Consider the following 12466-nt stretch of genomic DNA (forward strand, 5'->3'; position numbering starts at 1 on the left):
GGGCGCAGGGGCGAGGATGTGGCCGCTGCTGGTGCTGCTGGTGGCGGCGGCGGTGCCGGTGGCCGCCTACCTGTGCTGCGGGCGGCGGCACACGGGGGGCGCGGGGGGCGCGGGGCTCCGCCGCCCGCACAGCGACCCCGTGAGCGCCGGGGAAGCGGGGCGGGAGGCGGGGGAGGGCCGGCGGGGACGCGGGGGGACGCTGACCTGTCGCCTCCTTCTCCGCAGTGGGCGCCGCGGCTGTGCGGAGCGGGGCTGCGCCTCTTCGTCCGAGTGGCCAACGCGGTGAGTCGGGGGGCGAGGGGCTGCGGGCAGAGCGGGGAAACCCGAGGGGGCCGGGGGGCGATCTCCTTGGGAAAGTAAAACCCGCTTCTGTTGGGAAAATGCGGGGAGGTCGCGGGTTTGGGGGCAGTTTGGGGTCTGTGCTGTCCCCCCTCGGGAGGGGAGAAGGCGGTCTGGGTGTCTTGTCGGCTTCGGTCTCTCGGCACCCTGTCAAACTCGGGATGGAGCAGCCACCAGCTTTTATAGAATCCCTAGGCTGGAAAAGACCTCGGAAATCATCAAGTCCAACCGTACCCGTCCACTACTAAACCCTATCCCTAAGCACCTCATCTACCCATCTTCTAAACACCTCCAGGGATGGGGATTCCACCACCTCCCTAGGCAGCCCGTTCCAGTGCCTGGTCACCCTTTCGGTGAAGAAATTTTTGCTAATGTCCAATCTGACTCTTCCTTGGCACAACTTGAGGCCATTTCCTCTCATCCCATCACTTGGGAGAAGAGACCAGCACCCACCTCGCTACAATCTCCTTTCAGGTAGTTGTAGACGGTGGTAAGGTCTCCCCTCAGCCTCCTTTTCTCTAGGCTAAACAACCCCAGTTCCCTCAGCTGCTCCTCATTTCCTCAGACATGAAGAAATCCGGGTCTCTGAAGGGGGTTTTGGGGAAGGTGCTGCAGGCAGCTACCTCTCTCCCACTCCTCCATGTGCTTCCTCTGGTGGGCTTTGGTGCCTTCGAGCCTGTGGGATCATTCCCACCAAGGCTGATGTGGAGGAAGCATGTCCGCAGGGTGCTTGGAGCAGAAGAGTATGCGCCTCCTTGGCAGTGAGCACCTTGCAGCATTGTTGACCCAAAAGCAGGTGGATTTTCTTGCTGCTTCTGCTGCTGAGTCTTTCCTTTTGAGTCAGTGTCGAGCTTAGAGTCATGAAATCATAGAATGGTTTGGGTTGAAAGGGACCATGAAGGTCATCCAGTCCAACGCCCCTGCAGTAAGCAGGGACATCTTCAGCTTGATCAGGTTGCTCAAAGCCTCATCCAGACTGACCTCGAATGTTTCCAGGGATGGGGCATCAACCACCTCTCTGGGAAACCTCTCCCAGTGTTTTACCACCCTCAGCATAAAAAATATTTCCCTAATTTCTGGTCTAAATCTCTCCTCTTTTAGTTTAAAAACATTACCCCTTGTCCTATTAAAACGTTTTCCCTCACATTTCTTCTAAGCCCCCTTTAAGTACTGACAGACCTCATTAAGGTCTCATTGGAGTCTTCTCCAAGCTGGACAACCTCAGCGATCTCAGCCCTTCTTCATAGGGCAGGTGTTCCAGGCCGTTGCTTATGTTTGTGGCCTCCTCTGGACCTGCTCCAACAGGTCCAAGTCCTTCCTGTGCTGGCACAGAAGTCTCATTTCAGCAGTATGACCAGGTACAGCTAGGCAGCTGTTTGGTCCTGATAGAAAAGCTGGTGGTGGGCTGTATCTGTGTTTGTACATCCCTTAACAGCTGTGAAGACAGGCTAGAACAAGGCTGGTCTCTTTGGGACTGCTGGTATTGCTACATTGGGAACCAAGGTACTCAGAGAGTATTTTCAGCTGCCTGCTGATATGGAGTCTTCTGATTTCTCATGTGTTTCTAAGCTCACTCGGTTTAGTGCAAAAGCTGGTTGAGCAACAGGGAAGATCCTAACAGTAGGATAAACAAAATAATAATAAGCTCTTATCTTATGCAATGCTTGCTGATCTGTAGAACATGAAGAAAGTAACAGATGGGAGCTATATGGAAGTGTTGCAGCCTGCAGCTGCAGGCTTTCCAGACAAAGTATGGTAAGGGCAAAGGCAGAGCCAGAAGAATATACCCTTTACAATTCTATACATATGAGAAGTGGGAAGAAAGCATTTCGGGGCAATTTTGTGGCCTGAAATACAAATATTTGTGCTGTTCTTTTACTACATAGCATTGCATGCTTCCTGGGGTTCTCAGGTTGCAGCGATTGTGAGCACGTTCCGCATTCCTTGTGTAGCAAGGAAGGTGTTCAGGTCAAAGTTTCTGCAAACCAGTGTTTCTGCTTACTTTCTTCTAGGCTTTTGGACAGATCTGCTTACTGCCGTTCTTAATAAGGTAAGCCTGGGGAGTTTTCTTCCCCTGTAAGTTTCTTTTTCTTTTTTTTTTTTTTTCCCCCAAGGTTGCACACCACTTACAGTTTATCTGAAATGGCCTTCCATAATAGGGAAGCTGTGTAACTTGATTGGAGAGTGAGAAAGATTATTTCTTAGATGTTGTTTACTAGATTAGATTACTTTTTTGTAACTACTGTGGTCTGAGTAAGCCTCTGTCAGAAGAAATTAACCTTTTACATCACCCTCAAGTGCACAGAAATGAAATTTACCAGCTTGGCTCTTGACCTTTTTGTTGTTTTGCTAAAGAGTAGCCTTTTCTTTCAAAGCTTGTAGATGTGCAAGTCTGCTGTGTTTATCACCAGTAGTGGTAAAAGAATAGTAGTAGTGGGGAAATGAGGCCAGACATAATGTTGAGAGGTTTTAGTGTGTTCTTTTTAAAGATAGTCACTATTTTAGGTGACTTTACTCCTTCTCTCTCACTTAGAATTCTGTTGAGAAACTGTGCTTTCAAGTGTACATTGCACTAAGAGCCACTTAGGTCAGAGGTGTCAGGAACCTCAAGCCCATGTTTGGCTCACGTAGTTTGCCTGTCATTTGGTAGGTCATCTGTGCAGATCCCAGGACACTGAGAAATGTCTTACACACAGGTGGTATCCCATAATTTTTACTTGGAGCATAGGCTTTTTGAGTGAATCAAACCCAGCCAAGTGTCACTGCTGTCACACAGCCGGTCACTTCTTGCCATCTACGACAGCATCTTGATTTAGAATCATAGAATAGTTCGGTTTGGAAGGGACCTTAAAGATCATCTAGTTCCAACCCCCATGTGATTTCCTTGCTTTAGGTGTTCCAAGCCTTGACCTTGTGCTGCAGTCCCTGTTTATTTGGCTGCAAACAAACAGTGTTGAAGTAGGCCATGGAAAAGTCTGGAGAGGTACTTGTTTAACAGGATTAGTGTTTGGATGTATGGTTTATACTACTTTCTCCTTTGTTTGGTTTTTTTTTTTTCCTCTCCATTCTTGTCTTATTGTTCTGTGGGTGATTTTTCTAATTAAAAATGAATTGAAAACTTTATCCATTTCTTTCCCAGCTTGGGTTTACGAAGGCTGGCTGGCCTTATGTGAAGGGTAGGAGGCTTTCTTAAGCAGGCAGGATCGATTTTAGGAAAGGTGTGAGAGATTATCTTGTAACTGTTGCAGCTCCCTGTGGTGAGAGCAGACTGCTAAAACAAAATGTTCTTGGGTAAGGTTCCCTTTGAACAGTCTGAAAAATTAGTCATGGTAAAGCTTGCAGAGCCTGGCAGCAACTCTTCTCTCTTTCAGGCTGAACAACTTCTCGCTGATGCGTTCACTTGACATTCATGAAGATCCCACATTTATCCCAGAGGTTGCTGCGGAGGTTACAGAAGGCAAATCTGAAGCTAAAAGCACTTCAGATATTATTGAGCAGCTGATAGATGCAAGGTTGGTACGTGATGTGTAAGAGCACACTGTTGGCACTATTATATATGTGTGAAGCTGTTTTTGTCAGTAATCCGGATTAAAATATTTTCCCACACCCCAGCTATTTTGCAAAACAAATAGTGCTGTTAGTCATCTTTTCTTTTGTAATTTAAAAATCGGTGGTAGTTACAAGCAATGTGAAATTTCTACAAGCTTCAGGGAGTCTGCTTATTGGGGAGAGACTAAATTCCCGTAACTAAGACTCTGATTACACTGTTAGAGCAGATACACTTAGTGGTTGGCTAGTTAGTGTGTATTTTAAGTGAGTTGGCAGGTGTGCTGTTTCTTGTCTGCAAGGAATCTAATATATACGGGTTGCTTGGAGGAGAGAGAGAACGCAGATTAGGAAGGAAGTGTACCACAAGCAGTTAGGGTTTGTTAGTGAAGTGGCTTGGATAAAAGCCTGTGAGCTCCTTGATCCAGCAGTTACTGAAAACATCAATGAGCTGCATTTCATCAGCATCTCAGAGAGTGGGTTCTTTGTATGTATGTCAGCTTTTAGAAGGACTGAGCTTGCTCCCTGATTGAGTTTTTAGGCTAGACCACTTTGGAGGGAGTGTCGTATTTCCTGCAGGCAGGGGTCAGAGCGTTTGCAGCCTTCTGGCTCTTGTGTCCCCAGCTCTGCCAATGATGGATTGAGGGAGAGGTTACTGGAGCCTTGTCTTTTCCCTGCACAGCACATTATGTGCCATATGCTGTCCTATTCCAGGATATGACTTCTGGTTAGAGTGACGATATGGAGATACCACATGAGTAGGAATTGTAGCTGGCTCTTCAGATGATCTTATATTCATCCTATTGTAATGAGAAACAGTCTATTTCTTATGTGCAAGAGCCATCAACTTAGTTTCTAAGCAGTTTGCTGATGTGGATGTGTTATGGCCTCAGGCTGTGCCAAGGGAGGTTCGGATTGGACATTAGAAAAAACTTCTTCATCGAAAGGGTTCTCGGGCACTGGCAGAGGCTGCCCAGGGAGGTGGTTGAATTCCATCCCTGGAGGGATTTAAAAGATGGGTAGAGGAAGTGCTTAGGGATATGGTTTAGTAGTGGACAGGTACAGTTGGGCTTGATGATCTCAAACGTCTTTTCCAACCTAGTGATTCTATGATAGTGTATCCTTGTGTGCGCTGCACAGTGCCTTTTCCCCATCCTCCACCACAAACCATGTGGTGCTGCTGGCTATCTCTGCTGTCATACTTGTGACAGAGGTCCCAGGAGCAAGTTTACCAGTATATTCTAGCTATTATGTAGTGTTGCAGTGGTGAGTAGCAAATGCAAATCTGCAATAAATTTTGAACAGTTTAATGGCTGCTGTAGAAATACAGCAGAAATATGAAGCAACTAAAGCATATCAGCAAGACTGACCCCTTATTTCCATGGCACCCTTAGTGTACCTGGTTTGTAGCACATGTGCAAGGTGTCTGACAGTGTGAGCTGAAATACATAGGCTTGCGGTCTGAACAGTGACCAGAAGGTTTACTGTGAGTGATGCCCAAGCCTGCACTGGACTGCAGCGCTGTAATCTGCCAGTCTAAACAAAGGTGGCGTGGGTGGTTCACAGTTGGCCCTTTAATCCTTTCTTTGCAGGTCTGATTCTGCTAGCAATGGGTTTAGCTTCAAAGGGATCAAAGACTACCTGGACTGCTACCGGTAGGTGAAATTATGGTCTTGAAACAACCTTCCCTGTTGTGGGCTTCTACTTTCACGCAAGCTATCAGGTGTCTCTTTGGATTGCCCTTGAGCAACCACTGTTTAGCATCACCCTCTGCGGTCCTTTTCCTCTAACAGAATAATGAAAGAAAGCCAGCTGGGAGAGCTGTCAAAACTTTCACAAGCCCTACAAGGATACTGAAATGCTGTTTTCCTTGGCTTATTGACAGTCTTCTCTGGGAGGGATTTTTATGTACCTTGTTTGCCCAAACATGTGAATAAGGAGGGGTGCATCTGGGTGATGCAAGTTGCACGTACTTTGGGTCTCAGCAGAATCCCTTTATTCCTCAGCTTTTTGTGCTCCTGTGAGCAGTTTGCCTGCTTTCACACAGTAAGCGTGTCCAGCTTGGGAAGAGATGGAAGCACATGTCTGACTGTAATGTTCTTTGAGATCTTGGCTGCTCACTTTTTATTTGGTGGTTCAGGAATATCTGGGTAACCCTCCTAGCTCCTGTCCCTACTCCAGGGGCTGGGGGCATGCTGTGTAGGAAATTCTTCCCTGAAGGAAGGGAGTCTCCTGTCTTCATGGTGTCATCTGCGTTGAAATCATCACCACACACAGATTCTTATCTAGTTCTTGTTTACAGTTGTGACAGCTGTCATCTTGTTACATGAGAGACATGTGAGTATGGTGTGGGGGTCTTGTAACAAGGTCCCAACTTCTGTCTTGTAGGAGTGGGAAGCTGACGCCATCCCAGGTAGCAAAGAACATCATTGCAGTGTTGGAGGACTGCGACAAATCCACACCCCAACTCAGAGCCATAGTGCAATGGGACCAGGAGCAAATAATGCTGGTAATGTCTGCCTCTGGGAGGAGAGGGGCCTCTGCCACCCAAAGAGCAGCAGCATCCATTAGAATAGGGCAGAGGCTTTTCTGCTGATATATTGCATAGAAAAATATGTACATTTTTCCTCTCTTCTTGGAGTCCTTTAGAGGACTAAATAAGTTCACTTTCCTTCCTGCAAAGAGTCGTAGCATTAAAGCAATCTGTTTCCTGCTGGATGGCTATGTTTAAAGTGGGACTTATGTGCTTATGTTGCATCCATTAGCATAGATGCTTCCAACTGGTAGTCTCCCATCAGCATATGGTGGAAGAAGAAAGAAACTTTTATAGTTTGACTCAGTAGAAGCCTGAGAAAGCCATTTTTGATATCTGTTCCGATACTGGTAATGACCTTCAGCTCAACTAAATATATAGAACATACACTTTTTTTTTTTCCTCTGTGCAGATGGCTGAGGCCTCCACAGCTCGTTACAGGAATAAATGTACCCTGTCTTATCTGGATGGCATCCCAGTGTGTCTGAAAGAAGAGTTCAAAGTGGTGAGTTTCCTTGTCTAGCTGTCAGTTCATGCTGCAGGTGGTCAACTTCGACAGCTCGCTGTGACAAGGCCAACTCATTAGCAGAAGCCAGAGAATGTTAGTAATGAGGGGTAATATGTGGGTTTGTAATGAGTAGGATTAACAAGTTTTTGCCAAGTGAAGACAGATCTTGGGTACAGCATGCGTATTCTGTATTTCTAATGATCTCTTTAATACGTAGGAATTAGAGGGTGGGAGTGGGAAACAGTCCCTCTTATAATGAAATTAGAATGTGTAAAAGCATCTGTAGCAGTGGGTGTAACTGTATCTCAGGCACTGACTTTGTTCCACTGGCAAAGCATCCCTCTCTCCTTACCTTAAAGGGTAGAAATATGCAAGTTAATTTGAAATTTCTCACTTACAAGGAGTTTTGCCTGTGACCTAACAACACTTTCCATTAAATACTCCTGGCAGTGCCATCAAGCTTTTGTAGGCTCTGCAGAGACCTACCCATAGGGTGGGAAGTCCTGGTTATGTACAGATTCTTCCATTGCTGCCTTGAAGTAAAAAGTGCTTAGCTTACTCTAAAAATGAGTCCATCTGGCATTGTGGTATTTGGTGCCTTGCTTCAAAGCACTACAGAACTAAAATGCTGCAGCTCTGTCCATAGACAAATGGAAAACAGAGCTCCCGTGTGCCGTGGGGCCAAGGCGATTGTTCTGCAGCCTCTGGGAGTAGCAATTGCATCGCTGCAGGGAGGTACATATTTTGGCCATCTACCTGTTCTGCTCTTCTGTATCATGTTATTAAAAGGACTCCTCTGCATGGGAGAAGGAACAAATATCGAAGGGTTAAGTGTCCTTTCTAATAGAAACCAGGACAAGTTGAAGTGCGCATGTGAAGCATGTACATGTGCCTGCCTACCTTGCCAGGTTTTTAGGATGAATAATAAGGTGTCTTTTTGCTAAGGTACCTTACCATCACCGAGTGGGAACAGTGTATCTGGGGACAGAGCCTGAAACAGAAGATGCTACAGTGGCCAAGAAGCTGCGAGAGGCGGGAGCCGTCATTATTGGAGTCTCAAACATGCATGAACTAGGGACTGGAACAACTGGATGCAACCCTAATAGGTAAAAATCCCTTTCCTCTCTCTTCCTCTCTGTTTAGAAAGACCTAGAAGTCTGTCTAGAACTGACAAGGAAGGGCACAAAAAAAGGTTAAGCATTTAAGAACAAAACTGACAGAAATGCCCTACGCAGGGAGAACCCTGGGGGTATGAAAACCCAGCATTGTAGATTTTTGGGTCTGTTAGAGTAGCCACGGAAGCCTGAAGGCTCCTGAAACCAAAGGAAGGAGAGGATCCAAGTAGTGTCAGCTGAGTAAGGAACTTGTTTTGCCAGGCCTGGAGGATGAGCAGTAGACAAAAGCAGTGGCAGAAAACAAACAAGTAGTAATCTAATGCTCAGTTGCAGCAATGGATAAAGGCCGAGAACAGTGAGAAAAGATAGAGTCATCTCAGGAGAATATAGTGGTTTGATTTCCTAGCTAAAACAGGTTTACTGGCATTTGCTTTACTGTTGTGAATTCTCCAGTTATAGCCAAGCTGAGAACGGCTATTCCAGCGCAGTGGTCCTCGCGTCCTTAATAAGCCGTGTGCAGAGCCACGCTTCGTGCATGTGCAGCTGGATGGAACTGGGGCTCGCCCTCAGCTGCAACAACATGCCAGAGCCTTTTGACTGTGTGAAACCAAGTGGATACCCTGCTGCCTGGCAGGTCTCTTTGGTGTCTGGGGACTGTGGTCAGACTGGAGACTTCTGGAGTCTTGAGTAGAGGGCAGAGCTGGGGATGCTGACCTGCTCGTCTGGAAGAATTGCTGGTCACCAACTGCTCTGCCTTTTGGAACTGCATAGTGTGCTGTGGCAGGCAGTAATGGCACAGTGCCAGCACAGACGGAGAAGCTGGTGCAGCATCCTTTTGCTTTGAGTTTCTCTTCTGGATGGGCTGCTTCTGGTAACAAGAGTTTGGACTCTGAGACAGAAGTCTTTTCTGCATCTTGTTTACTAAGGACACAGCACTATCTGGGATTAAATGGTATCTATTAACTAAGAGATCAGAATCCCTGAGCTGTGTTTCTCGATCTTTTCATGCCCTGTAGAGCACACAGTCCTTCCTAAGAAAAGATTCAACACTTATTTGTCTGCTTCAGGTACCACAAGATCCCAAGGAATCCCTACAAGCCTAACCACTTCACGGGTGGGAGCTCCAGTGGGTCAGCAGCAGCTGTAGCAGCAGGTAGGTAGTCCTAAATGGAGATCAGAGATGGTGGGAAGAAGGTCCTGAGCCAAAGTATCTCAAGCACTGAGTTTTTATGAAGGCATTTAGAAACTGGAGGGAACTCCTTTCTGAACAGAGAGCTCTGTGTGCCGTGTTAGCTACAGCTGCTGGTAGAATGGACAGAGTAACACAATGCCTCTCTGATCACAGGCCAACATGTGGTTTTTTTGTAGGTCTCTGCCCGGTGGCTATTGGAACAGATGGAGGCGGCTCTGTGAGGATTCCTGCTTCATTCTGTGGTGTGGTGGGGCTGAAAGGTAAAGCCCTTTAATCATGGAGAGGGGGTGTGTCTTGTTTCACAAACAACTTGGGGACAGTCCGTTAATTCCTGTCAAGCAAAACCTGACCAGAGAAAGAAACTTCAGGGTATGACCCTGAACAGTCATGTGGGTTAGACAGGTAGATTGGAAGTATTCTCAGTACAGGCTGTTGAACAGATGTTAAACCCCCCCTAACTTGAGTTAAATAGTAAACAAAACTTTTATTTCTATCCATTTGTCCTTTTTCAGTCTTCCTCCTTTGCTGGGAGGTGTTCCCTACATAGTCGGGTATCTGTAATGAACTGGTGAAAAGCATCCCCGCCCATGGTAGTTTGCCATCAGCCTAGTGACATGGAGGGGCTGATGCCACTCAGATTTGTTTCTGGTAACTTAAACCTGGTGATTGGCTTGTATGAAACTAGGACGTAGCTATTCCCTCTTGTCTTAGTGTTACAAGAAGCAGCAATGCAGTTTTTGCAGTAAGAACTAATGTAATTGAGAATGTGCAGAGGGCGTAAGGAATGCACAGGGCAGTGTCTGTAGCGTGGAAGGTGGCAAGGCAGGATTGTCACTTGGAGGAGATGCCAGCCTTCAGGAATGGTTTATTATTCCAAAGGATCTCAGCTGCTTCATCTGAGGCCAGATACTTGGCCATTACTCTATTTTTCCATCTTTCATGTGTGATCAACTTGATTAATCTTGATTCATTCAAGGAAGATAATGATGACTATGATGGATAAAATCTAACTGGTCAGAAAAGTGATACAAGTACTCACAGAAGACATTTGGTGTTCGACATGAAGTCTCACTGGTGAAGTGGGTGAGATCTCCCATGGGTGGTATCTCCTGCAGTTGATAATAACTCACCCTCCGTAACATAGATGCTGCTTCTACATATTTAAATGCATGTATTTCAAAATGTCCCTGCACGTTTCCCCTCAACTAAATAATTTCGTGGGGGGGAAAACAGTTTCATTTTTTGTTGAATGCATGTTTTACTGGTGAGACAGATGGTGGTCAGCAGAACAGGGTACTGACAGATTAGTGATTGGGCTCTGAAACCACAGACCTAAGGGTCTGGCAGGGATTTTTTGCTTAGTGACCGGGTGCACGAGAGCCATTGGTGTCACATCTTACCAGTGACTGCTGCTACCTAACGAACAGCCCATTTCTTTTTCTCTAGGTACATTTGGGCGCATCAGCGCTCACGGCAGCTTGCCACTCTCCTACTCCACCGTCAGCGTAGGTAAGAGGAGTTGTGCTCCACTTCAGGGACCTTGCTGCATGGTGCTCTCACGGGGAAGGCAATCTCTGCCTACAAAAGACCTTGGGAGGAAAGTACTACTTACCCCTTGTCACATTTTCTTAACTGGTCTCTCTTTTAACAGGCCCTATCTGTGCATCAGTGGCAGATGCAGCCATTGTTTACAGTATCCTTGCTGAGCCAGATCCACTCTATCCATACGGTAGGTGAGCCTTCCCCCTTCCTGAGCCCAGGTGCTTGGCCTTCCTGGAGGAATCCTAGATGAAAGAAGGAACTCTTGTTTGTTCTCTGCAGGACTAAAACAGCCCAAAGCAACCCTATCTGATATGTGTGCTCCTGACCTGAAAGGATTAAAACTGGGAGTGGACTGGACATTTTTTAAGGTGCCTGTTCTCCCTCCCCTCTGCTTTGCAAAATGACATTTTAAACGTATTCAATGCCTTCACCATTCTCTTGACTGTCATCATTACAGCTTCTTATATTTAGTCCTATAATTGGAAGAGAATATACCCTGCGTGAAAACATCAATGAGGGTAGATTTAGATATTTTTCCCAAGCCAGCTTTTGAGTAGAAGTCTGTTAGGGGCATGAGGAAAGGTAATGACTGTATAGTTTATGGCAATATGCTTCCCCATACCGCTTTTTCTTGGAAGCAATGCTTCTGAACTGATTACAAAAGGCAATTAGTTTAAAATCAAATGAGGAAAATCAGTGTATCTATCCATTTGGTGACAAAACTGTAGCTGCTGAGTGGCATTTCATTATTCCAATGTAGAAACTGAGCTTGCAAGGTAGTATTGCCTGGCAGTTGTGATGCAATGCCACAAATATGCTCAAGGTTTCTTCCCTGGAGGAAAACAAGGACTCTTTCTGGTTCTGCCCCAGTGCAGAGGAGAAGGATCCTCTTCTTAGGAAAAGATGACCTTTCCTTTTCCTTAGGGGCATGAGCTGCAAGCTGTTCCCTTGGAGCAGGTGGCCCAAGGCAGGGCTTTTTCACTACCATTAGGGATAGGGACAAGGAAGGACATATGCCCTGGGGAGCATGCTCACTGAAGAGGGTAGTTGCTAAAGTCTACTTAGTTCTTTCCTTTTATTCTCTAGGCATGTGATGCTGAAGTCCTGTCCATCTGTGAGAAAGGTAAAGAGGAAAAGTTTCTAAGTGTCTTATTCTGCCTGATGTCACGGTATCATTTTGGTGTTCCTCTTATGTATGCATTAAAAGGATCTCGCCTGAAGTCCTTGAAGACAGATGCTTAAAGAGGTCTGGCTAGACAAACAGCAATAGCTTTGTATTAGGGGTCCATTCCTGACTGCCAAGGGTTAAAAAGCTTAGCAGCTGAAGGCTTGTCAGGTTACAATGGAACAACACAGTCCAGTGTGCTAAGCCTCTGTCTGTATAAAGACAGATCTGTGCTCAGTAATGCTTACTCTGCAAGCTTTAATGGTAAAAGACTTTTTAAGGGAGGGACTTGTTTCACAATATAATGTTCAGTAGGAAAGACAGGGCTAGGTCTTTGTGATGCGTCCAGTCGTCTGGTATTTCCTTGAAATTAGCCAAATGGTGCCTTTAGGGTGGCTTTGTCAGATTTTAGACTAAGCAAAATTGACCCTGGTGAGTACTTGGGAGTGGAGAAGAAAGGCCCTGCAATGCTTGGTATAGTAGTTGACCTCCTATGCATTGGAGCTCAGATAGTTCACAATATTCG

The 12466-nt window shown here is 46.2% G+C and overlaps 1 protein-coding gene across 1 annotated transcript in view; it reads left to right on the forward strand.

The window, feature by feature from the left end:
• LOC138725767 (uncharacterized) overlaps window positions 1–12466 on the forward strand; it is a 19162-nt gene continuing 6696 nt past the window's right edge. The window contains exons 1-14 of the mRNA XM_069866972.1: window positions 1–139; window positions 226–282; window positions 2352–2389; window positions 3711–3851; window positions 5478–5540; window positions 6274–6394; window positions 6831–6923; window positions 7872–8032; window positions 9109–9194; window positions 9410–9493; window positions 10680–10742; window positions 10885–10962; window positions 11055–11143; window positions 11862–11898. Coding sequence (XP_069723073.1) covers window positions 17–139; window positions 226–282; window positions 2352–2389; window positions 3711–3851; window positions 5478–5540; window positions 6274–6394; window positions 6831–6923; window positions 7872–8032; window positions 9109–9194; window positions 9410–9493; window positions 10680–10742; window positions 10885–10962; window positions 11055–11143; window positions 11862–11898 — 1234 coding nt within the window. The 5' untranslated portion in view covers window positions 1–16. The remainder of the gene's footprint in view (window positions 140–225; window positions 283–2351; window positions 2390–3710; window positions 3852–5477; window positions 5541–6273; window positions 6395–6830; window positions 6924–7871; window positions 8033–9108; window positions 9195–9409; window positions 9494–10679; window positions 10743–10884; window positions 10963–11054; window positions 11144–11861; window positions 11899–12466) is intronic.

The sequence above is a fragment of the Phaenicophaeus curvirostris genome, chromosome 1 (assembly GCF_032191515.1).
Source record: "Phaenicophaeus curvirostris isolate KB17595 chromosome 1, BPBGC_Pcur_1.0, whole genome shotgun sequence".
Classification (NCBI taxonomy): Eukaryota; Metazoa; Chordata; class Aves; order Cuculiformes; family Cuculidae; genus Phaenicophaeus; species Phaenicophaeus curvirostris.